General features: G+C 41.3%; 1 protein-coding gene across 3 annotated transcripts in view; it reads right to left on the reverse strand.

Annotated features, from left to right (window-relative positions):
• Nucleotides 1-26,567, reverse strand: part of LOC107222400 (nuclear hormone receptor E75) — a 147,441-nt gene that overhangs the window by 68,969 nt on the left and 51,905 nt on the right. The window contains exon 1 of one of the 3 annotated variants that reach the window (XM_046738479.1): nucleotides 1,149-2,200. The exons of the other annotated variants lie outside the window; for them this stretch is intronic. Within the exon in view, the coding sequence (XP_046594435.1) occupies nucleotides 1,149-1,404 (256 nt within the window). The 5' untranslated portion in view covers nucleotides 1,405-2,200. Of the gene's footprint in view, nucleotides 1-1,148; nucleotides 2,201-26,567 lie in introns of those variants that run through there. 3 annotated transcript variants of the gene reach the window in all.

The raw sequence follows: 26,567 nt of genomic DNA on the forward strand, positions 1-26,567 counted from the left end.
GTTGTGGGGGTGGGAGGGGGAGGCGACCCGTTTCAAGTTTGTTGAACCTGGTCCTCGTCGCGTCGTTGTGTGCGAGTGAGCGAGCGTAGTATTCGCCTACAGCGCGTGCGCGCGAGCCGGAGAACCGCTTTTGCACGTAACGATACGGGAAAGGGGTGGTGGTCGCGGCGGCGGCGGGGGTCGGGGGAGAAGGTTCGGAGCAACAGGGAGGCGGGGGGCGGCGAGGAGGGAGGGAACGAGAAGCGGGGAGAGCGAGGGGCGGAGGGGAGGGAAACCTCGGTTAATTTCATCTTGCCCCAGTTACGGGACAGGCAGGGTGAACGAACTAGCCTCTCGTCAAGGCCCTCCCCTCCACCTCGACGTCCACCGCCTCCCCCCATGCCGCCCCTCGCGACCCACTTCAGGGGTGGCCAATCCGCGACGTGTACGAGCGAATAGGATTGCCCTAACGGTGGAAGGGAACGCCCGTCGCGAGGCTAGAGTGCATGATACACAACGTACTGGATACGTACGTGTGCGTGTACGACGCGTGCTAGACGTGCGAATGTGTCGGTGCGCGCGTTCTCTCCTCTTCTAGGCAGAGCGGCGCGAGGGCGGCTCGCCGTCGAGAAGTTCGCCGAGATGACGGACGAGGCGGGGGTGAATAAGAGGAGGAAAACGAGAGAGGACCGGACTGCCTGCCTGATGACTGTCGGGAGAAACCGAAACGAGATAGACGGAGATAGGGGGAGAGATAGAGACCGGGATAGAGAGGGAGAGAGAGCGAGAGAGACGTCGAAGAAAGAGAAACAATTACGGCCAGGCGGCGCGTTGGAAGGCCGCGGGAGCAACGAACTCTAGCCTCGCGAGGGACGTCTCGACCTACATTATGCCCCGTTGGAAAGTGAAACTATGCGCGGATCGGGCACCCCGAGGGAGGCTAACCACGCGTAGGTCCGGGCCGACGACGGTTTTTCGGTACACCCCGTTGTGGATGATCTGTTCTATTCTGTTCTATCCGTCTTCTGCGACAGACGATTTACGTATCAATCGTACGTTTCGGATAAACCTTTCGGAGGTTTCGAGAGATTTTTATTTTTATTTCAATTTTTTTTTTTTCTTCTTCTTCCATACGCATGTTTTCGCTCAATTCACGTCTCTATACTCACCGGCCAAAACGCGTCCAAGGAGATTTTCGCTGTCTTGGTTAGCCGCGGATGCGGGAACGGATCCGTTGCTCGATGCGCCGTAAGGGGACGACGACGTCTTCTCGTTTTCCAGGTGATCCTTGCTCGGGGAAAGTATATCGTTGCTGATCGTAAGCTGTTCGTCGACGGCTGTAGTGCCGCGTGACTTGAAGTCCTGGACCGTCATCTGACCCGATTGACTAATACACCACTCCTCGACGCGGGATTCCTCTATCATATCACCCACCAATTAACAAACAAACATTTACCGCCGATTTGTATAATATTATACCGGCGCTTCTGCGTTTTCTTATCTTCTATTCTCTCTTCTATTCTTCCTTCCTTCCTGCCGTACAATCGTTTAAACACTCTGTACTTTCCTTATCGCTATTGTAGAATACGACTAACGCGAACCGACCAGTTAAACGGTTCCGAGGAACTTGCATATCACGCACTATATAATATCCGATTAATCCCCACTACCTCGTCCTTCGACGATTGCATTAATATATTACAAATATGGCACAAATTGATCCTCCTTCTCTTCGTTTATCCTTACCGCCCCGATATCTCCGAAACGAATCGAACCAACGAATTGCGGTACAAGTTCACGTTCTAACCATGGTCAGTCGGTGCGTGGGTAAAAAAAAACAAAAAACGTCTTTACGATCTACATATACTCTCGTAATATTTTTGTCAATGGCACGATATTCCCGATGTCACATGTCCCGAGTTTCAAGGGTCGTCGGGATTGCAGTGGAATTCTCAAATCAGCCAGATACAAACCGCGACACACGAATAAACTTTGCCGTTCCGCGATTAAAACGTCGAACGTCACACACCGTCGGAGTTTCAAAAAAATATCTATTATTACTATTATTTTTCTCTCTTTTTTTTTTTTCTTCTTCCCCCGTTGTCCCTCGTATTTTTAAACAAAAACAGAACAACAAGGTATACGCGGCACACGTCCGTCGGTTCGCTGGTTTAGTGTTCAGTGTGTGTATGGCGTGCAGTTCGTGGCGCGAGTGGGATCTCGCACGCTCTCGGCATATCGGCACTCTCGCGCCTGCGCCGTTCGATACGAATTGCGAACTGTCCGCGCCGCACGCGGCGCGAGTCGCGCTTCCCTTTTCCTTCGTTCCTTTTCTTTTTCTTTTTTTTTTTTTTTTTATCATTCGTTTCTGATTGATACTCGATTTTTTTTTGTTTTTTTATTCTTTTTTCTTCGCCTTTTCGTCACCCGTCATTCTTCTCTTCAACGATCTTCCGCGACTTCTCTCCTCAATTCGACGATTTTTCCCCTCGGCCGTACCGTCCTCGTACCCTATATATATATATATATATATTAATATCCTCCTTTCAGTCGTCCTGCAGCCGCGCACCTGCGGCGCAAACGAGCCTGCAGTGAAAGTGGTATTACAGACACACTTTGCTGGGTATAACGGATCGGTCTTAAGGGGTCGTTGATATCAAACTTACGGAAGATTATTCCCGGATCTCGAAGATGCTGCCGATGCATGTTCAGACTGATCCAATATATACATCTTCTCTTTTCCCAACAAACGATACGGAGAGAGAAAGAGAGAGAAGAGTATAATTAATTTATTTGTCATGTTCATAAAATAAACAAATCGTGAACCATAAATACATAACAACGTTGTACAAAAAGGAACAAAATGTCCTCCAGCACGTTTCTCATCGTATTTTGTACGCGCTACGTTATAAATTGAATACGATAAGCCGAAGTTGCTAAATTAATTGCAATTAATCGTGAGTGAAAAATTCTTTGAAAAACAAAAAAAAAAAAAAAATGGAATAACAATCTTTCGCGACGATTCGAGATAACTGCAGCGGTGCGGCACGTTGGGTGAAAAATTTGCGAGTTGCCGCGGTTTCTCAACGGTGCCTAGATTGCATACCTGTAATAAATATAATACGCGTTTTAGTATCCGTAGATGCGTGCAATATACGTTATACGTAATTTACGTTTGTATAACGTAAGAGTGGAGCGAATCGCGGTCCGCTGCAGTTAAACGCTGCTAAACGTCCGACGGAAGGAAAAGTGGCAAGGAGCATTGATATTATACATGCACATGCGCGTGCCATCGGGCGATTCTCGCCGATAGTTGCTCGGGTAGTTCGCGCTGTAACATTCCTTTCTCGAAAGGGTTGGGCAACCCGGGCGCAGAGTAATATAAGTCAGTGCCTGGTGCTTACGACAAAGCTCCCGGTGCACGAGCGTATGGAACAAGTTTTACACGTGTATTTATTATACATGCGTGCAACATTTACCTATTTCACGTATTAGTGTTGAGATTTTCAAGAATCGATACCGCAAGCAGCGTACGATAATTAAATTGAATAAAGATTGCGGGGATTCTAAATCACGTCCAATTGTAATATCAATTTTTATGCTGTAGGATATTCATTCGAGTTGTATAATATATATTATGTTACTTGCCGTCTGCCAATGTATTGTTTGATCGTCAATTATTTCAGCAATTTGTACACACACAATTTATTATACAATCTTCGATCTTCATTAGTTATATTTTCAAACTTTTGCGTAATTATTGCTTATACACATATTATATATATATATATGTATATACCGTATACACAACACGTGTACTGTAAAGTATAAAGTTGATAATCGTCGTCATCATTATTATTGTTGATTGTTTACCAGCCTTTTGTTTCGGGCTTGTGCAAGACTGCACATGTGTAACATTCGTGCATGTATGCTTCTTCACCACCTGACCCATTAACACAATTCCATCAACCATGATCGTTTTTTAAAATATATACAACATTTACGTTATTATATTATTGACACGTGCATACATGCGTATATACTATATATACATACGTAAATTTAGGAATAAGAACGAGAGCAAAGATCTCATTAGTATTGCGATGTATATGCGTTATATACGTACCCTTGTTGTTATAGATCTCGATGCACGCGTGCATATTATAACGATAAGTTAATTACAAAAGTGCAATTAACGGACGACACGTGCGGCCCAACCGCGTTAGGTAAGCCCGGGTATGCCCCTAATTTAAAATGAAGAAAAAACAAAAAACAAAAAAGAAAAGAAAACAACGAAGAAGCAAAACCGATGCCTTTGTGAAAAACAATCGGAAATTTGACCGCGAATGGCGCGCGTCGATCATCCGGGTGCATATAGGAGTATAATTTTGTGTGACAGGAATTTTCACACCTACGCGTTTTCTAGGCAACGCCGCTGCACGAGGAGGCTCTCTATCTCCTCCAAGTATAAGCGGCTAAACGACGCTACGGTAATTCCGTCAAGGAAATTACGACACTCCTAAAGCCGTCGCTAAATCTGTTCGTCGAACTAAAGGAGGTCTTCGCTGCACTTGGAAGCTGCATAAAGCGATCGTAATCCGATCGAGGGAAATTTTCGCAAAGAATTGAAGATTCGATAATTACGATTAAACGAACGATGTTACAGTGATAATTGCGATAATTGACGAAGCGCTGAAAAATAGTTTACTCGGCCATGATGGATTTAAAGTGTGTTTAGGGTGTTTCGGTAGAAAATAATTAGCGGTTTTCCAAAAGATCAGCGTCTTACGTTAACGATAAGTGGAAGATCGCGATCAGTTGATTTTTCACTCTTATACCTACATTTTTTTAATTCACGTAGTATCCTGAATAGCAATTTTTTTCATCGCTTGCATCAATCGTAATATCAGTTTACGTCGCTAAGAAGACCTGGACTTGTAATATTAAGTCTCCAGTCGATGTTTGAGAATTTTATCCGACGACTTTTTCATTATTAGTTCAATCTCGTAAAATAGTTATAATTTAATACGAAATTTTAATTTAGGAGAATAAGATTCCCGGTTGTGATGCATCGTTGTGTTACGGATCGTGATCTTTGGGTCGAATACACAAATGTCAGGAAAGAAACAATAATCAAAGTGCTACAACAACGCGTTTCTTCACAAATTCGAAATTAATGCGATAAAAAGTGAAAAATCAAATCTGCGCGATCCTTCACGTAACATAGAACGTTCATCTTCATCACAGAATCTTTCATTTCACCCAAAAGAAACTTTTTACAAATAGTAAATTATTTTTTATTTCAATTACTTTCAGCGCCGACTTCCGAGAATAATCGTCCGTTTTCCAGAATTGAGATTGATCGATTTATCCGTATACCTCGGATATTATACAAGGTATTACGTGCGATATGGTTGCAGGTATAAGTAGGTACAAGTGCAACGATATAGGATGCATAATATACGCGATTGCGTAGCAGACGCAAAGTTCCACTGACCCACATACTGTCCCAGATTTGAATAACTGCTAACAAAATTGTCGTAACGAAAAGAAAATACCAACAATATGCGGAATATTTTTAAAGCGTATGCAACGTGTGACGTTCAATTGTTGTGAGAATGCTGCAGTGCAAACATTCGTTTGAGGTATTCGGCTCATTGTCGACCGTGAGGTAATGAGATTTTCGCAATTTCTGTAAGTATGTTTAACAAATAATCGGAGTGTATCGTTAACGCGTCGCGTATGTATAATAATTCGCCGGTGTTCGAATTTCAATTTTCATTATGTCCGAATCGATGAACATTCACGTATATTATACCTAGAAAGGTTGTTTCCATAACCGCCGGTCGATTTTTCAAAACTCGATCTCTCTCGACGTCGAAAGTTTGTTCGTCGTCACTCGTATAATATTGTATCTGATTGAAAAAATCTGATACAATTTCGAATTCGAGACGATTTCGCCTCTCCATAATACGAGTTAACAGACCGCGGAGTAACAGTCGAGTTGCAGTGTGCATTTTTTTTTTTTTTTCATTCCCAGTGCAAAAAATTTTCAAATATATTTCTCATACGTGTACCTAATTACGCGCATACAGGCGTAATGTATCCACGTGTTAAAATTCAAAGCCCGTGTTGAATAGAATCACTGATGCTGATAACGAAAACGTATAATTAAAGTGATGATTTTTTTTAAATAGCGGGGTGTGGGGGGGGGGGGGGGAGGGCGACACATAGAACCTATATTTCAACGTCCGAGGAAAGTCGTTAATATTGAAAACTGGATCAGACCTAATTCGGGTTAGTGAACGCTTGTGACGATTTTTATCGCCGTTAAAATTTGTCCGGCTATTATCCTCTCGCTAGTGGCTTTTCGGGTCGACCACAATTAAAGCTGCAGGATATGAAAAAAGAACGTAAGAAAAACGGGAACGACATGGCGAGCGTGGAATAAAAAAAAAACGATAAATTTTCCACAAAAAGTCACAAGTTGCTCGGTATTTATTATCTCATGCATTCTCATTATTGGTGATCATCATCGTCATCGTCGTTACATTGACATCGCCATTCTAAATTTAATACTGCAATCGACACAATATTCATTGGTAACGAATTTTTCTAATTCATACGTTTCTACAAGGTTATTTCGAATACGAATTATAGTTTTTAAAAAATAATTTCGCGCCTCATTATGTGTATAATACCAGAGTGTGTAATATTAAATTATGCATGCACGTATAAAATTGTGCAACATATCCCTGCATAATTATAACATGTAATATTGTAACTATGTATATCTACGATCGTTATATACACATATACAATGTAAGAAGCTGAAAAATGTCGTAAGTTAACGATTTCTCTCATTCAACGCAACGTGTATACATGTATTATACAGAAATAATACGTATTGCAATTCGGTGCATCGGAAAAGTCAAAACAAATCACCACTGGCAAGTAACTGGCTCAAAAACATTCCGTCCAACTGAATTATGTAATAACAAAACTATGCACACACATATATATATATATATATTATATATATATTACGGTATATGCACAGCAGTTCGGCAACTATCGCACACAACTATCCAATGCGAAAAAACGAAAAATAAACCGGATCCGAAATTGATGACTTTATTTTCGTTTGCATGTACCTAGATTGAAAAAGACCTGAAATTATAATTTTCATAAACCTATAATCCTCTAAATGCGGTAGTTTTCTTTTAACCTTCAACTGACATGTTTATCTGATACAAAATTGCTGGCACCTTGGGGTCGTGCACCGAAGCAATTTGATGTTTTGTCTTCAAGTTTTTTTTTTTTTTTTCGGGTCTTTTCTTCAAGTGTCATCTACGAGATAAGAAAGCTTGCAGCGATAATTTTTAATTTTAAGGTAGTACTAAATTTTAAAATGAGGCAAAAATTTTCAACTTACCAAAATCCCGATTAAAAAACCCTTAGGTCACGAACGAGCTCAAGGTGCCAGCTAAAGGTTAATTACAACATTGCATCGATAAGTGTGATGAATTTTAAAAAACGTTAAATCGGGTAGCCGCACACTTAATTACTCCGAACAAAACGATTCCGTTAAAAATTACCGGACATATGCCGATGATAAAATCTCGCCATTTTCAAAAGGCAACATAATTAATATTAAATTAAATTAAATCAAAACGTACGAAATTGACGATGACATTTTATCCCGAGTAATAAGGAGCGGTAACCTTGAATCGAGTAAGAATAAAGTGAATAAAAAAAATAAAATAAAAAAAAAAAAACGCGAATCGCCCAAATTGCTGTGTACGAAAAAACAACGTGTACAAGTTCCACGATTTCGCATTGTGATTCATGATTAGGCGTTCACTTATCGAATCCATACATTATGCACGTGACACGTGGATTATACAGACGTTGCAGTTGCGCGCGTTCCAACAGCAGCAGCAACAAAAACAACGACAACGACAACAACAACAACAACAACAACAACAACCGCGTATATGTATTAGTACGAAAAGCCTTCGAGAATGTTCGACTCTCGCGTTCGCTATACCTAAACACGCATATCGCATAACTGCACTGCGGAGAGTGATATCGAAGGTGTGTGTGCGTGTGTGTGCGTGTGCGTGCGTGCGCGCAATACCGAGAGATCCGCGAGTAGTCGGCGGCGTATTCACCAGCAGCAAAACCAGCAACCAGCAACCAGCAACCAGCTACTCGCGTGGCCTCGGCCCCGGGGTTAATGCCCCCTGAGTGGGACAGGCGGCCGCCGGGCGCTGCCTCCGTCCACCGAGAGTCTCTATGACGTAAATTCGTCGTACGAAATATAACCACCTACACCGGCAAACGAATTGCTCCTTGGATATATGTGTCTACGTACGTACGTACATCCGTACCTACATGCGCCTGTCAAGTCTCACGTGTAACGTTGTACATCTGCGATCTACGTGTATAACGTACGTTTATACAATATATATATATATATATAAAATTCTTCTATACAAAATTCACAGTACCGTTGTCACTTTCGAGAAGGAAACCCCTCCCGAAAGAAAAAAAAAAAAAAAAAAAAGGAAAAGCAGCCGGTGATCGAACGCGTTTCCAAATTGAAGATAACACGGGTTGTTGTTTTCTATTTTTCCATTGGCAGGTGATTCGAAGTCGGGAAAAATCGTGACGCCCTCAATTCCTGCACTTTTTACCTATATATACCTGTTTACTGTATATATATATATATATGTTACCTAAGCGAGAATTTTACGACGCGATATAATTATAATGTAACGTAACGTAACATATATATTGTATTATTGAATTGAGAACCACGTATTCCGAAGCAGTATTTGTATACGTAAAATGATACGTAATTTTTCTGTCGACGCGCATTATACGCGCACATAATAAAACGGATTAAATATACACACACACATATATAATATATATATATATACCGGACAGTGCAACGTAAATTATACACAACATTACGTATAATATCGCGTGTCTTGGAGTGATTAGAATTTAGCGTATTAGAGTAATCGCGTAATATGCGATGTATACACACATACGCGTTACGCTTAACACTGACGCGGTCGCCGAGGACAAATTTTTTTCCATCCATCCATCCGTGTACGCGTGTATACATGTCTCACAGGCTGAAAGTAATTCAACCTCAGTTTGCAATTTACCCTGTATACATATAGTTCATCGTACATGTCCTCGACGCACGTGATCATTCCCCCCACTTTAACCCGTGTACGTACATGAATAATATGCATAAGATAGAAAATAAAAAAAAAAAAAAATTAAAATTAAATTATCGCCTACAGTGTACGTACACGCGTACATAGAGGTAAATTGAAATGGGAAGGGTTGATAAAGTTAAGGGATATTTATTCGAATCGAATCGCTCTGCCTCGCCTTGCCTTGTCCCAGATCTCTCGACGTAAAAAACAAAGGTAGGTACGCGAGCCCGGCACAAACCTTAGAGAGAGGATACCGAAGGCGTGTTCCTACACGCATGATCTGGAAGAGCAAGAGCGACGATAAGCTTCTTCTTCCGTACGCAATGAACGAAAGCAAGCACGTTGCGGAATCGCGTATACGTGGTAGAGTGTAACGAAAAGAATTAAAAAAAAATAAAAAGAAATAAGAAAATTAATTAATAAAACAGAGAGAGAGAGAGAGAAAACACAACGCAGGTATAATTCGACCATCCCGAGTACCTAACGTGTAAAACTAGTAGGTATACAACATTGAGCGCGAAGAGAGCGATAAGAACCGTAGCATCTCTATCTCTCTCTCTCTCTCTCTCTCTCTCTCTCTCGTCTAATCTCTCAATTTGTCGTTATTCCGTGCGTACGTTTACGTCCGTCCACGTATGCACGTACGTATGCACGTATTTACGCGCGCCACGTATACTCGACCGGACTGGATGATTGCGAGTCGTTCGCCGCGTAACCGCGTGGGATGATGCGCGTCGAGAGACGAGAAAACAAGATCCTGACCTGCACCACGCGGAATGCACTCCAGCTCGTGCCGTTGCACGTCGGCTCTTGAGTTAGCTGCGAGAAATCCCCACCGACACGAACGGCACCACCGTCTGGTCGGTCTCGTCGTTGTTGAAAAAATATTTCGTACGATAACGCGACGTGACCGATGTTACGCACGTATTCCCATGATTCCACTCTTCTTCTTCTTCTTCGTCTTCTTCCGACAGTGTTTACAACAGTTTATACTTGTACGTCATTCACGACTGGCCGACTTCAGCGGAAGAACCGATTCACGTTAGAAATTGCCTCGTAACAATTCTGCGAATCAATCGGTATATGAATGAAAACCGGCGATAAATCGATTAATCGTCAAAACTCAATTAATCGATTAATCGAGGAAACGATTAATCAACCGCACGGCGCTCTGGTATAAATAACACGAGCTAATCGGTATCCATAAAAATCCAAGAAATTAAACGACGAACGAGTTTACAGTACAGACGATATGTGGCATCCTTCACCCTCGTTCACTCGTACGCACGTATACGTATGTGTCATAGGTATGTAACAATAAGATATTATTAAACGTGTTCCCGTAATTCATCAGCGGGTCATACGTGCCTTACGCACACGTACGTGAATCGCGCTACACGAGGTTACAAGTACAAGTGTATATCATTTAACATCCCGATTGTAATGGTAAACTCTCCCCAAGGCTGACAGATTTAATTACATACGTCTAGGACGATATTGTGTGAATGTGTGCCCGCGCTGCAGCTTCTCGTTGTACGTACACGTACGAAACACGCGTTACCCCGTTTTTAATAGGTATACACAGATAGGTATATACAGATACGCGCATCATCGACACTCTGCAGTGCACTCCGATGAACCGCTCTACTCTAATCTATTACACGTGCATATGCACACGTATGCGTGCCTCCTGTAGAACGTCTGCAATTGTCGGTAAAGTATAGGCTTTGCTACGATGAAAAGATTAAACTAAATGGGACACAGGCTGCACATGGCTTCGTGACGACACTGACAAGATCATCGCATCCTCGTTCAACGTTGCAGCAGCAACTGGAGTTCTAGTCGGTCGTCATCAGCTGATTACACGACACGGCGCAGATACTGTGTATAACACGTATGTACGTATGTGTATTTCAAATAATACACCACATGTTTCACGCGTACGTAGAATTGTAGAAGCGAGGATCTCGTGTTACGATAAAAATTCACTCCGACGCAACCTTGATGTGAGCCAAGCGAACATATATATATATACATACCATACATATTATATATACATATACATACATATACATATGTATAATAAAACGTTGATTCTTCTCTGATATTGTGTGTATATTAACCTACCGCAAATATTTTCTAGTGCTTTGCAAACGTGATGGGCGTTATAAACGAATCTTGGAACGTTGTAAAATATTTTTGCCCTCTATCGTACCAAATAACTACGGTACGTGTTATCTTGCCCGGAGCTAATATTTCGCGCAATTTCCTACAACGATTTTATTCGGAACCGTTTTTCGTTATTAGTATAACATGTATGAAAAAAAAGATAGGAAAAAAAACTTGAAAAAAAAAAAAAATCGGTATCAACGAACTAGTGTTTTGTACGCAAAGCATCCGCATCTCAAATCGGAGGAAATGCAATCAAGATTGAAACGAGACTGTGAGAGAAATTGAAAAAAAAAAAAAAACAAGTCCAACAGCTATACGTCTTTCAAATAACAAATCCGACGAAATTTCGAAGAGTGTAACGTGTACGTAACGTATTTGAAGAAAAAAATAAAAATAAAAAATAAATAAAAAATCGATCGACGATTGCGTACGGATTCCGTAATGCAGGGAGTATTGCGCACGCAATTCGCATACGTAACGCGGAGTGCGGTGTTGTTTATATATACATATGTGTGTGTGTGCGTGTGTGTGTGTGTGCATGCATACCTATGACAGCAGTAGCATAAATGTTGTACGCCGTCAAGTTATAGTTGTACCCAACTTTCACCAGGGTATATCGTTTGATACATCGAAAGTGAAAAACGGCAGGGCGGCAACAGCAGGAGGAGGAGATAAAACAAGGGGTAAAAAATGGCGAGTCTCCGGTTTGACAAGGGGAAGCTGATCGCGAGGGCGCGGTTTTGACATCGAGTCCGTAGGCGTTGGTAGCTTTCGAACGACAATCGCTTGTACAATTCTATTTTGCCACGCCGCGTTGCAGCGTTTCAAGCCGATCGGCGCACCTCGGTCTTTAATCCATGCAGCCTGCATCCGTCGCCCACCCTGCGATATTGGACGCTCGTAGAGTCCATGTAGGTAGGTTGTACCTAATGCACCTTCGGCGCCTCGATCGGCGCTCGACGTAAGCGCTTGGCTAATATGGAAAGTACACCGCAGGTGCCGAACTGCAACGAAACCTGCACAATCCGTGTCTAACGTCCATGAGATCAGAGCGTGTAACAGCGGATGGATTTTTGTCCAACGCGGAGCGTGCAGTTACTTATTGGAGTTCTCGGTCTCTGTATCCTGGTCTTGGAAATCGAACGGACGAATTGCACCATTGGTAGATCGCACGTTCCTGGGATGAAAATTGTATCGACTACCAGTGACGTCGAAAATGTTTTTTAAAACGAAGAAAGAACTTGGAAAAACAAAACATCCGAACAAAACAGATATTATTTGTTCGAAAAGTCTTGCAAATGAACGTGATCGACAAGGTTCGAGTTAGTAACGTTTGTACAGCGAAACGTGATGGTAAATATCGTTTTTGTACAATTTTGTTGACTTTTAGAAATATGAAACACGTTTTCTTTGTTACGATTAGCCGCAGCTGAATTTCATATAATATTAAGGATCGAGGTAACGATTTTTTCTAAACGTGGATCGTTAAAGTACCGTTGCTAACTCCAACCTCGTGGGTAATCAAGTGGAATCCAAATTTCAAGTTTCTGTAGTGACGAAAGTTTTGTTTTTTCTTCTTCTTGAAAATACTGAGTTTCAAAAGCAGTAAACATCCGTGTTATCAACAACGTCGGGGATATCACATAGTTCTAATATTTTCGTCATCATCGAAAGATTCATCCACGTATAAATAGTTTGTCAGATTTCGATTACGAATAACTAATTTTCTTCATTAACGACTTTCCGTATCATACGGAATAAAACGTAAACAAAGTTGAGATTCGGTGATATTTCATCAGATTATGGATTCAGCGAGAGTTTCGAATTCATTGTTTTATCATGTTTTTGTTTCGACAATTCTTAAACCCGATCGTACATCCCGTGCATCCCTGAGTCTTGGCGTTGCTCAACGTCGAACGGTGAATGCTCGACGGTGTTCACGTGCATAATATCGACGATCACTTCAAGGCACGAACAAAGGGTATACATAGGTTGTACGGTGATATTATCGCAAATGTAGTGCAGCCAACGGTCACGCATCGTTGAGCAAACACGTTGGGAGATTAATTTCAATTAGATAGGCGATAAGTATGCATTTCTGATGCAATTAAAACTTGATTATCAAAAGTTTCAAAAGAACGTTTAAAAACGCGTTAATAATAATTCTCACATCTCCGTATTCACAATGTTCAACTGAACGTATACAACCGAAAGTGCATACATGTATATATATATTCGCGTACTTGTACGTATGTACAATTTATCACGTTATTAGAGAAAAGTGAAGACAGTTTCAGATAGAATAAATATTAGATTTTCCGAAAATTCAACAACAGATCTTTCTTGCAGAGCAATAAATTTCCTACCAATTAGCTACAGGAATTTTTTCTTTTACAATATAAATTTTTAAATTAAGAAACAGTTTTCTTAATGTATACATTTTTTCATATAAAAATTGGCGAGGCGTGTTTAGAGTTATCGGAAAAATTCACTGATTTAGCCACATCTGTTTCACATACGTACATGTTGATTACTTTTGTGGGTTGAGCGCAAAAAAATTCCGCCACCTACCAAAATACATGGTGTCCAGAAAAAACTGTGTAAAAAATTCAAGGACATTAAAAATGGAATATTTCCAGGAGAGGAGAAAAATTCGAGGACAGTTTCCCGGACTTTTCAAGGACTTACAAAATTTCCGGACGTTTCCAGTAACCACTGGCCACCCCACGAAATAAGAACTCCACCCTTGTGAGCGCGTAACTGCAGGTATATTTCCGTACATGGATAAAAGATGTCCAATCACGTACAAGAGAAAGAGACTCGTATAAACGCGTTCGCGTCCGTACAGTTACGACAAACGAGTCCTGGGAAAAATCCAGCCGACACGCTGCACGCTGCAATTTGCACGCAGAGCTAAGAGAGCACGGAGTAAAATTTGCGAGCTTGCGAGAGTGGTGCGGGTCTTGTTACGTACTCGCTTACGTACACCCAGGTAGACCCTACGGAACATACGATGACGGTACGGTTGTACCTAGGTGTGCATAGGCACACAAGCAAGCCCAGGACTACCGGCGCGAGGGTTGACCTCGGCAGGCCGTCGGCCCCGCGCGGATTGACCTCCCTCGATCTAGGGCGCTTCGACCGTCCGTTGACGTCACGAGCGAACTCGGTTACCAACCTACCTACCTGCCAGGTACTCGCCAAACTTTTACGTAAGTACGTGCGTACCTCAACACGCCGCTACGTGCGGTGAGGTGACGGTGTGGATTCCCAAAGCGGGCGATCTGCGGCTGTGAGAAGCTGAAGAATGAAGGAAAGAAAGGGGGAGAAAGAGAAGGAAAAACAATGCGAGGATTCAGTTTGCCTCCGTTTTCATTTTCGTTTTTAGAATTTTCGAAAATTCATTCGTAGCTTTCTCCCATTCGGAGAAGCCAGAATTGAGGTGACGTAAAGTATACGGTACAGTGCTTGCTGAATTCTGCCTATTATCTTAGGTGAATACGGTTTTTGGAAAAATTACATTGCAAAAAGATGGTCGCGTACCGATGGAACGTTTCATGACAAGACCGATAATGTCCTCCTGCAAATGGGGCGGGTTTGAAGTTCCGATTTTGAAAAGTTTCGACAGCGCCGAATTTCGAATTATTTGGGGGGCGAAACTTGAAGTCAAGAAACCGAACTTTGGAGAAACAACAAAGTTTCGAACGGTCGGAAAACCGACGGCTCAAAGTTCCGAAAATTCAAGTTACGATCGAGCAAAATTGCGAAAGTTAAAATATGCTCGGACAGCGTAGTTTACTCGACGAGTGGGCGTAGAAAATCGAAAAAACCGAAAATTGGAATTACCAGGATTCCGAGAGTAAAAATATCGAAAATTCAAAACAAACAAAGATCCAGATGGTAAAATTTCACCAAGCCAGAAATTCACAGACACTGGAAATTTTCGATCATTCGGAATTTCGGTGTTTCGTCAAGGTTTGATTTTTTTACTCTGTTTCGCCAGCAGAAAATTCGTAATTTGGCGTATTCGAAACTTCCCAAATTCGTAATTTCAACCCCACCTCCCTACAAACATGCACGGTACCGCCTACCTTCGACCATTTGACCACAAGCTGCGATAACGAGATCAAATTTTCTACCTTCGATGGATAAATATCGGGAAATAGAAACCATCGTCGACAAAAAGCAAAAGCGAAAACGTGCAAGAAATCATATAAATCCAATGGTTTACGCTATATCGCCGCGGAATATCGTCGAAGGTCCTGCAGACGGCAACGAAAACGACAACGACGAGTGTAACAATAATAGGAGAGGAGAGGCTGCGCGAGTCCCGGTTTCGTTTTACACGATGTACCGTGTATCGCGTGCGTTGGTGCAGGCCAACCAAAGGAGATGAGGAGAGCCAGTGGCACGACGGCATGTGCACGTAGCGCAAACGCAAACCCCTCTATTCATAGAACGTCCTAAATTTATGCGGGGTGATCCTCCTCCTCCTCTTCTAGTTCTATCGTCGGTGATGATGCTACCGTGCGGTTCGCGTCGTAGTGTGGATGTAGATCATCTCCTCGAGGATGGGACGGGGCGTCGGCGGTAGCATACCCCTGTACGCGAGTAGTACATGCAAAAGGTAGGTAGACCTGTACGTACGTAAATGTGCGCTACGTCTCTTGGGGACATGTAACACATACCTACCGACCAGCGAGGTTTTAAGCCGGTCCGCAATCGCTTGTCACGGTCATACGGCAAGTCGGACCCGCCGTGAGTGAGCGCGGTGTGCTCTGGTGTGCTGTGCCACCAGCCAGCGGCAAGGCATGAATTATGATAAAGAGTTTGATAGGTCGATAGGAACGGCCCAGATACGCGGAGGCTTTAACCGGGGCCAACGAACTTTGAAGGACAAATTTTCACTCACACAGCCCCCCGCCGCAAACGCGGCGGGACTCGCTCACCTTTATCGTATATTTTAACGCTTCTACGATGTACGTGCATGTCTCGCTCTCTGCGCCGATGTACAATAATTTCACGTACGCAGGTATACGATCCATTGATACGATGCACGAGTCATTTTCTCTCTCTATCTTGTCGACACTTATCCCGCGTCAACGCCGCTGATGTCTAAACCTCGGCCAAATTTATGAATATAAATCTACAAAATGATCTTGATAATAACTGGTTATTAATGTCATTAGGTGTACATGCGCATATATATACCGTATACAAAAGGGTTCGTTTTCTCTCTCTCTCTCTCTCTCTCTCTCTCTCTCTCTCTACGTACATACATATACAATCATTTTTATTCAACACCCGTAATTAACAGATGGGATCAAATGTATTTCGTTATACATTATACCAAGATTAATTTATTTCATGTATACGCGTCATGCGCGTTACGTAATAATCGGCTCTTGTACCGCTTATAGAATATACCGTTTCACTTTTACCAACGCCATGCAGATCGTTCCTTGAATATAATTTGTGTCCGTATACCTATATCTATACATGCATATATATATATATACACAAATATGCGTATGTACACATACCCATGAAACTATGTTACAGAATTAACAAGTTGACGTCGTCGTTCTTCCTTTTTTCACATCTACAGACTGTATATATTTTTTATCGTTTCCTATATTTGTTTATTCATTTCTTATACACTTTCGCAGGAAATGATTATAATATAAACGTACGTCGGTGTGTGAGTGACGTCTGCATGAAATTGTCGGAGAAAAATTTGGCCTAGAATTTCGCGCTTATTATAGCATGATAAAAATTTATCTCATCCGAGAATTATCGTATATAGTCGTATAAATTTTTATTTCGGTATATACGGTTTATTATAGATTCTGATTTTTCTCTCTCTCTCTCTCTCTCTCTCTCTCTCTCTCTCTCTCTCTCTCTCTCACTCTCACTCTTTCAGGGAAACGTGGAGTAAATAGATGGACGAGAAGAGATGTATAAAAAGAAAACGAAAAGAAAGAGCGTGACGTGGCGGAGCGTGGTGAACTGCAAATAACAAACGAGCTTGAGAGTCGACTTGGCAAAAATAAGTGCCAATGTCAATTTTTGTCGGTCATGTGTATAAACTGAAATGACACTACCACGTACATATTATTATACATCCATACCTCTATCGTAGTTTGCCGGTTGTTACTGCACATATGCTCATAATACACGTACAATGTATAACGATTCACGAAATTGTAACAATAATTTGAAAATATAGCGTTGAAAATTTTTGTTTTTTCCCTTGTTTTAATAAAGAACCGCAAACTTTTACATATTAGGTACCCGAAATACCTACGTATTGAAGTGCGTACATGAACGACGATACGTTTTCGTTGAAATAAAAAAAAGAAAATTAAAATAATATCGTTAAACGATCAGCTGTATCGCGATATTGCGACGACGCCAAGGTTGTTAGACATTGATATTTAATCTTAATAACATTCGCGCAAAGATATAACACGTTATAGGTATAAAAGTACCTGTAATTGATATAATATATCCCATGCCGTGCGGTACCTTATGGATTTGTATCGTACACCATCGTAGGTTAATAATTATTCTATTAATACGATCGAGTAAAGCCACGGCGGTCCTCCAACCTTGAGAGGTATCCATATCGTGAACGTACACGTAAGAGCACCTACCCGTAAGAGAAATATACTCCCCACCCGATCTTAAAATATCTGACATATATGGACATTTGCCTTTAAACTGTCGGTGCATACTTGAAACTGGGTTACGATTCAACCCCTCCACTCAACTCGGAAGAAATATTCAACTGATTGTGAATAAATAATAGCTGGTATTATTCTTTACATACATACAGACGGTAAAGCATAATTGCGAATTGTTTTTTGTCCGCATCCATCGATTCCTCAAAGTAGCCCAAGTTTGTCGTATGGAATTGAAGGAGAAATGATATGGAAAAGTTGGAGAAAAAAAAAGGAAAACTGATTTCGTGAATAGTCTGCAGGGTATTTCGTACAGTTACGAAGGCGGAACTGCCGGGTGAATGGTAAAGCGGATTTACATATTATCAGGTAAACGAATATATACCTGATCACGCAACACGACGAGGGTTCGTTCGGTTAAGGGGTCAGAGGTCGCCATAATCAGGAGTTCGTCGAACTCCCTTATCGTCTGTCGACTTTAATCGGGGTCCCGATCAGGTATAAAAGGACGTAGTCGAGGTGAAGGGCCGAACGACGGGTTTGTAAAAAAAAAATTAGGTTCAATCGGAGAATTTTTGAGGAGAGGTTGAAATTCCGAGTAAATAAAAATGTCGAACTTTGATGAGATGACGAAAGTTTCGAAATACAAGATTTCAAAAATTCGAATTACCATGGAGCAAAATTCCGAAAAATAAAGTTTCGACCGAGTAAAATTCGGAAAATCAAAAATATACTCAAACGGCGTAGCTTACTCAACGAGTGGGTGTAAAAAATGAGAAAAATTGAAAATCCGAGTGACCAGGATTCCAGGAAAGTAGTAAAATTTCAGCAAGCCAAAAATTCCTAGAACTAAAAATCTCCGATGATTCGAAATTTCGGCGTTACGGATTTGAAAGTTTTTTTCATTTTTTCATTCTCGGAACTTCGCACTTTCGGAATTTCGAGGGTCGGTTCTCGGACAATTCGAAACGTTGATGTTCCTTCGAAGTTTGATACCTTCACTTCAAGTGTCACCACGAAAAAATTTGGAATTTCAACCCGGTAGAAAATTTTTTCATTTCTGTCGTGTAAAAGGTAATAATCAAGCATACGGTACAGTAAAAACGACACCAGCATACACCAGCGACAAGTATAGTAATAAATATATATAAGTACGTAAGCGCGGCGCGCAGCAAGGATTTGTGGAAAAATTGCGGAATTCGGGAAAGGCGTAGGAATAAGGGCAAGAATCAAGAACCACTGCGCAAGTGACCTCGGTTTAAGGCCTTCGCGGCTCGCGCCAAGTGATTGTTGAACAAGAATGCCCCAGGATTTCGCTATCTTCTAACTTATAGCGCAACTTAACGCTCCGTTAACTTTCAGCAGCCGCACGCCGTCCCGCCGCTCGGCAGATACACCTACCTACACACGCGTCGAATGTATATGTATACGTGAATACGTGCACGCGTACACGCGTGTGAATATATCGTACATTATACGGGTCTGCTGTTGCATACCTCGGCAGAGTTGCGGACCGCGGCGGTGGATGGAAATTATCGTTTCGTCATTTTACCCACTTCGCTCTACCTACCTACGTTATACATTATACACGGTGTACGTTAAATTGGCCCTGCGCGTACCGCATTTTTTTCTTTCAAAACATCGTACCAATATGAGCGAATTTTCATTCTAACGCAAGATGTGAAATTCGAGAGATTCAACATTTTCAATTCTACATTTCACAGTTTTTTTTTTTTTTTTTTTCTAAAGTACAAGCAGTTCACTTATTTCTTTTCTGTACTTCTTCTTCTTCTTCTTCTTATTTTCTCACATACGCTAATGCTGATTTTGTATGACTGTTACATCCGTGTAACAAACGTGTCGGATAAAAAACGAATATGAATTGTAAAAAATGGTACATTATAATTACGTGGTCGAATAAAGGGATAGAAACAACGAATTGTGAAAATTATTCTGTGATCACGGAATGATCGTGACTGATTATAATATTACACGGGTGAAAAGTAGCGTGTCCGGTGAACCGATGCAGCAGGATAATCCTTCAGGACATATAAACAATATACATACATATACATATACATATTTGAATACATTTTTTTTTTTTTTTCCAACAACGATAAGATAAGAACGTCGTGACACTCGACATGCAATCATGCACCGTAGGCGGCCCCGTTGTATATTTTATACGATAATTTATTATTCCAACGAGCAAAACTGAGGTAGGCAAAACTTTGACCAAGACAAATGGAAACAGATGCATGGTTTTTTTTTTTTAATTTTTATCCCATTTTTTCTTATTCGATGAAATTAAACTCGACTTAATATCTTCACGTCGCACAGACGGATGAGGAACTTCAAGTCTGCGATGATAAAAAGATGATTTGAAACTTGAAAAGGGATAATTTTAGCGATCAACGACCCGTTACGCGGAAAAACCATAACGAAGGATTCGAGAGACTCGAAATTTTTTATCACAGTCTATTATTGATATACTTGGAGAAATATTTATACGCGTGAAGGGTTATAAATGGAAGGGTGAGAAGTATCAAGAGGTATATTAATACATCGGTATAATACAAGATAAGATAAAACAGGAGCGTAGAGTTGGTTTTCAAAATAATTATCTTGACGAGGAGATTATAAGAGCGGATGACAGCCGTGATGAGTCAACCAGTTTGTTGACTGGAGTCGTCGCAGTCTATTCTAGAAACATTTTAAGCAGATTGGTCGTTCGGAGATTTGGATACCGCGCTATTTTCTCGGTATTATAAAAAATTATTCACCGTACAAGGATACCGATGAGAGAGTTTCTCCCAAGTTTCTCTCGTCGCGTTTCTACTCTTCGTTAAAGTATGCTCAGATTTTCGCCAACGCTGCAACGTTCAGTTAAATTAGGTCTGAATTTAAAATATTCGGGATGTGGCTACATTTTTGTGTCTAGGGATTTTCGACAATCAGGAACTAAAATCTGAAGTCATTTTTGAGCTGCGTAACCGGCATTTCGAGAAAACAGTAAAATTTGACGTTTTATGCATTTTCCTCGAAAACTGCCATCGATGGGTGAAAAATGACTTGACTGTACAGCGTGTACAGCGAAAAATTCTACTTGGAGTTATGTCCTCGCACGTCGGAAACGTAGTCGAATTAACAAAATAACAAAAAAGAAATTATTTCACCAAAATTCCCCAGACTCCGTAGATAAGTAGAATTTCTTTTTTTCTACTGTGTTAATCCGACTCCGTTTCCGACATATGAGGACATAATTCGATGCAGAATTTTCCGCTCTACACGATGATCATATAATTTCTTACATACCGATAGCAATTTTTGAGGAAAACGAAAAAACCCTCAAATTTTGCTGTTTTTTTGAAACGCCGGCTATGCTGAGCTTAAAAATGACTAAAGATTTAAGTTCCCGAGGGTTGAAAATCCGGAATATTTCTAACATCAGACCTTTATATTTTGACCGGACTATACGGCAAGTAAAGATCCGATCCTGGTGTAGGACAAAAAGCACTCGATGATAATCGGCGCTCGGAATCGTTCGATCGCGTTTCTAACGGTAGGTATAATCAACGCGCCTTGTGGCCAGCTGGCCTGCAGCAGCAAGCCAGATACTCACAGAGCCGGTCTTGATAACCGAGTAACGCGTACGGTACATATAAAATATTATGAAACCGCGAATGAGAATGCGAATGAGAATGAGAATGAGAATGAGCTTCTATGTGTAGCCGTTAGCTCGACACGTTCGTTAAGAGAGACACGCCGGGCAACGCCGGGCATCGAACCCGGACCATTTGCGTTACGAAATCAGGAACTTTCGAATAGTTATCCATTTTTTCCCATCTTTCACTTTTCCTTCTTCCTTTCTCTCTCCATCTCTCTCTCTATCTCTGTCTCTCCGTTAGCACGTTTATGCCGAAAAATATTTTCGGAATCTGTTTATTCAGTTGCATAGCCGATGGCGTTCGCAAGAGAAGAAGAGAAATAATTCCTGTACAGTTGTAAAGAATATGAATGATGAATGAAAAATGGAAAACGGCGATATACACAAGCATTATTTCGCATTCACCTGAATCAATTATACCCTCGTTTGAGATTGAATTTTTTATACGGTTCGCGTTCTACTATTTTATGTTTTCAATTTTGCGAACCTTATTGAACATTGAACATCGTCTGTTCGGTAATAAAATAGTGAATCTTATCCTACGTCAAACCTTACGTTGAATATCCAACGGCGTTAAATTCTACTCAAACTTCAACACAACGACGTTGTACTTTTACAGTCCGTCGTAAATTTCGATGTTTCGAAAGAATTTCCGGCAAATGCGTATTTAACAAAATATATCGTATTTCTTACAATTAAACTGGCTATACAGGCATTGACACGATGTCGAATAAGGAATATGTGAAAAAAAAAAAAAAAAAAAAAATTGAAAAAATAGAATAAAATTCGCACATCGAGGTACGAAGAAGCGGGACTGCAAGCTGGAGTGTAAAAAGCGTGACAAGAGGGGTCGACGATCGAGCCGACCGGCTTCGGACGACGTTAGTAGGACACTTTCGGACTCTATACGCGACGAAAGGCTCGCGTAAGTACATCCATATCCACAAGTCCCGAACAACACACGAACGAGAGATCGTCCCGATGCGATGCCGCGAATTTTATACCAACACACGTTCCAGCGCGCCTCTTTTTTATCACACACGTACGATCCGTACGTACATCGAACGCGTACGCAACCACGTATATACATACATACATACGTACACACGTACGTACAGAAACGTCTGTGCGATCATTCGCAAAACTCTCTCGCGCAAAACGAAAGCCGTGCGAATATAACGAGCTGACCAACCGACCGGGAGACACTTTCGTTTTCTTCAACCGAGTCTTTCAATCTGTACATTATATATATATATATATATATATATATATATATACACACACGCGTTCAATGTATGTACGACGAGACTCGGAGTGTCCCCGTTTTTACGCTCGAGGCGAAACGCGATCCACTTATAATTGCGCGGTTCCCCCGCATCTTCGATTTTCTTTTTTCTTCCCTCTTTGCAGTTGGTCGACATTTTTTTTCTCAGTTGAAATTTGTTTCAATACTAATTTTGTTTACAACAGTCGTCGTTTTTACTGGCTCCAAACTCCAAACTCTGCAGGAAATATTCGCATTTTATTACATCGCACGAACGTATGCATAAGAAATTGTCATTCTTATTGTACACGTATCCTAGTTTCCGACTCTCATTCCTATTACCTCTCGTATCCGTTATTCTTGTTACATCTGTCCCTCTCTCTTTCCGTCATCCGCGGACGTCATTAATAAGTAATGCACAGAAAATCGGACACGCAACGTATATAACAACATATATGTATAATACAGTGGCGAATTTGAATAACGCTATGCAAGCTTCACGCTTTTTCACGCGTATACGTACGATATTCGATAAAGTGTATTTATATACCTACAATGCACATACCTATAAATAAATGCGAAATTCTTCCGGTCGCACATCGCGTATAATAAATTGGAAAAAAAGAATCGTTAGCGTTAATAGCGTGAGATTAGTTAGGACTGACTTCTACATCTCGGAAAATGGAACGACGACTCGGGCGAGAAAATGTTAAAAAGACGACACCCGGTGTGCCCGGGAAGCAAAGCCACCCTCCATCCCTCCCTTCGTCAGCTGCGAGGGCGTTGAACCCGGGTCACCAAGACGCACCCCAACCCCTCGTCTCTCAAGGCACGAACCGACAATTTTCCACCCGCATTTCCCGGACATATATTTTGTGCAATTTTAATACTCCACGACATACCGAAGCTCAGAGATGTTCACTTTATACATACGTACAAGGTATAAACTTGAAGAATAGAAATTGGATTCAAGAGGTATGTAACATAAAATAGTAAATCGTGGTATAAATTGTGAATTCCATCTGCGTACACGAATCCGACATAAAAATTTCAATACAACTAAACTCAATACTTGTGTGCATATGTATGTATATAAATAATGATGAATTCGTCAATTAGAAAACTTGTTCCATGCACCCAAATTTATAACCCTTGAAGACCAACGGAGGAAGAAAAAAAATTTGCAACCCCCACCAAAAAAAAAAAAAACGGCAATCAAATATAGTAGAAGAATAAAAATGAATAAAAGCGTCAGGCTGTATACGAAATCATCCAATACATGTACCTACATGTTTTCGTTTCACTCGGTTATCAGCTGGTTTTTGGTATCGGTCAGTCAGTGAGTCAGGGGTTTGTACGTACCGTAGAGGCCAGTGATTGCTGTAGGCTTTTGTAACAACTAACAATAACTTTGCGTCGGTTTAAAGTATCCTTATAACAGATTTATTACCCAGGTACGTACGTACGTGCGAATGTATACAATATTAGTGTTGCACGTGAAACACCGAGGAAAACCTAGCGCGATCACACATCAAGCCTGACATCGCAGATTCACGATCACACAGTGAGATAGAGAGATAGAAAGAGAAAGATTGATTGATTAGTTTTATTTTATCGTGGCAGGTCGTTGGCAGCAAAAAGAAAAACACAGAAAAACTGATGCAAAAACTAACAAGTTAACACAACGTTGCCGTGGAGCAGAAAATTACGGAAATATAATTTTTTTGTAATCGAAATCGCATGCGTCGTAAATCGATTAGAACCTAAAAAATATCACCACTGCGAACTTAATTAACGTTATATAGTTAATAAGAGAGAGAGAGAGATAGAGAGAGTGATGTTAGACCGCCGTTTACACGCATACAAGTCAGTCAGTCAGCCGGTGTCACCGGCTGTGTGTTACGTTCGCGTCAACGTTGCCTTCGGGCCTCGTATAAACGCGCACATCCTCAAACTCGCGATTCCCTTGTCCGTGTGTCTCTTGCGTGTGTCGCGCGCTTGTACGACGCCCCAGATTCGCTCGGGTTCAACACTCGCTATCGAGGTGACTGGTTGGTTGGTTCGTTCGTTCGTGGTCGGTTGGTTGGCTGGTTGGTTGGTACGTACGTTCGTTGCTCGGTTGCCCGTTGCACAACGACAACCGTCCAAGTCCCTGCCGTCGTGCCAATGCCGCTGCAGCCTGACGACGTCTTTCTTTATACCGTCATTCATTATACGAAGTCTATCTTGGATTCTAATCGCTCGCACTTTCATGCACACACACACACACACACACACACACATATATATGTACATATATGTGCACGCGCGCACACGCCCGTAATAGAACATTTCCGATATCCTATGCATACACATTTTTGCTACCAAAATCAAGTCGCGATTGACGAAAGCAAACGAATCAGTCGATCGATTATCGAAGAAGTGAAGAGAAATTTTTGATTTTTTCTTCAAATTCTCGAAAAAAAAAAAAAATATCAAATCACTGCAGTTGTAAGCTAAATTCATCGAAATGATACGATGACATTCTACTATATAAATGCGTCGATAAGTACGTAGGAAATTCAAGTTTATTAATAAAGTAAGAAATAAAATAAAAAATAAAAAAACTATTTGTGAATTATATTCGTTAGCCGAGATAACGATATGAGCACCGCTGCTCCAGTGTGTAATAGTTTCGATTGAAAGGAGGTTACGGAGTGATTGAACTTTGGCTATATATACATGATATGTATGTGTGCGCTTCCAGTGTCGGCGTGTTTGTGTGTGTGTGTGTATGTGTGTGTGTATGAGCTCGCAAGCAAGCGTCGGAGCGTAAGCAGGAGCGTATGAATTTATACACACTGTTATGCAGCATGTGCACGCGTGTGTGTACGCGGGTTATACGAACGTCGGAACTCGCGCATGTGTACGTACGCGTACACACACACACACACACACACACACACACACACGGACACAAACATTGGCGTGTTCTATAGCGCATAGTTCTAAAGCGCAGCGGCGATGCATTAACGGTTGAAACAGAAACCGATCAGTGCGTTCGTGCCGTTTCAGCTTCTCTCGTATATGAAGCACGTTAAGCGTAATATATAATAATATATGTATATTGTATACATATGTACCTAATAATAAATATTTAAATTTCTAAAGTGCACAGCGCGCTTGCACGATTTAATGCAATTTTCGTTAACGGATTGAACGCATCAATCGTCAAGTAGCGTATAACAGTGATCAAGCTTCTCTACGTTGAATGATGTTAATTTGTGTATATTTTAGACACATGTTATTTTGCTATGCATATATGGGCAGAAAAACGCACAGATCGAGAGTTTCTCGATTCAATATCTTTCTCACGATTAATTTGCAACGAAATTGTGCAAACTTGTTGCAGACGGCTGCTGAGGATGCACCCTGGTTGCACAACGCGTCTCTGCATCGTACGCGGCATAGTATTGTATATATATATATACACACACGCACGCACGCACGCACGCAAGATGTCGGATGAGAATAGGCGATGAAAATATCGCGCACGTGTTCCCTGGCGCTTACGCACAAGCGTG

Source organism: Neodiprion lecontei, chromosome 4 (genome assembly GCF_021901455.1).
Source record: "Neodiprion lecontei isolate iyNeoLeco1 chromosome 4, iyNeoLeco1.1, whole genome shotgun sequence".
Taxonomy (NCBI): domain Eukaryota; kingdom Metazoa; phylum Arthropoda; class Insecta; order Hymenoptera; family Diprionidae; genus Neodiprion; species Neodiprion lecontei.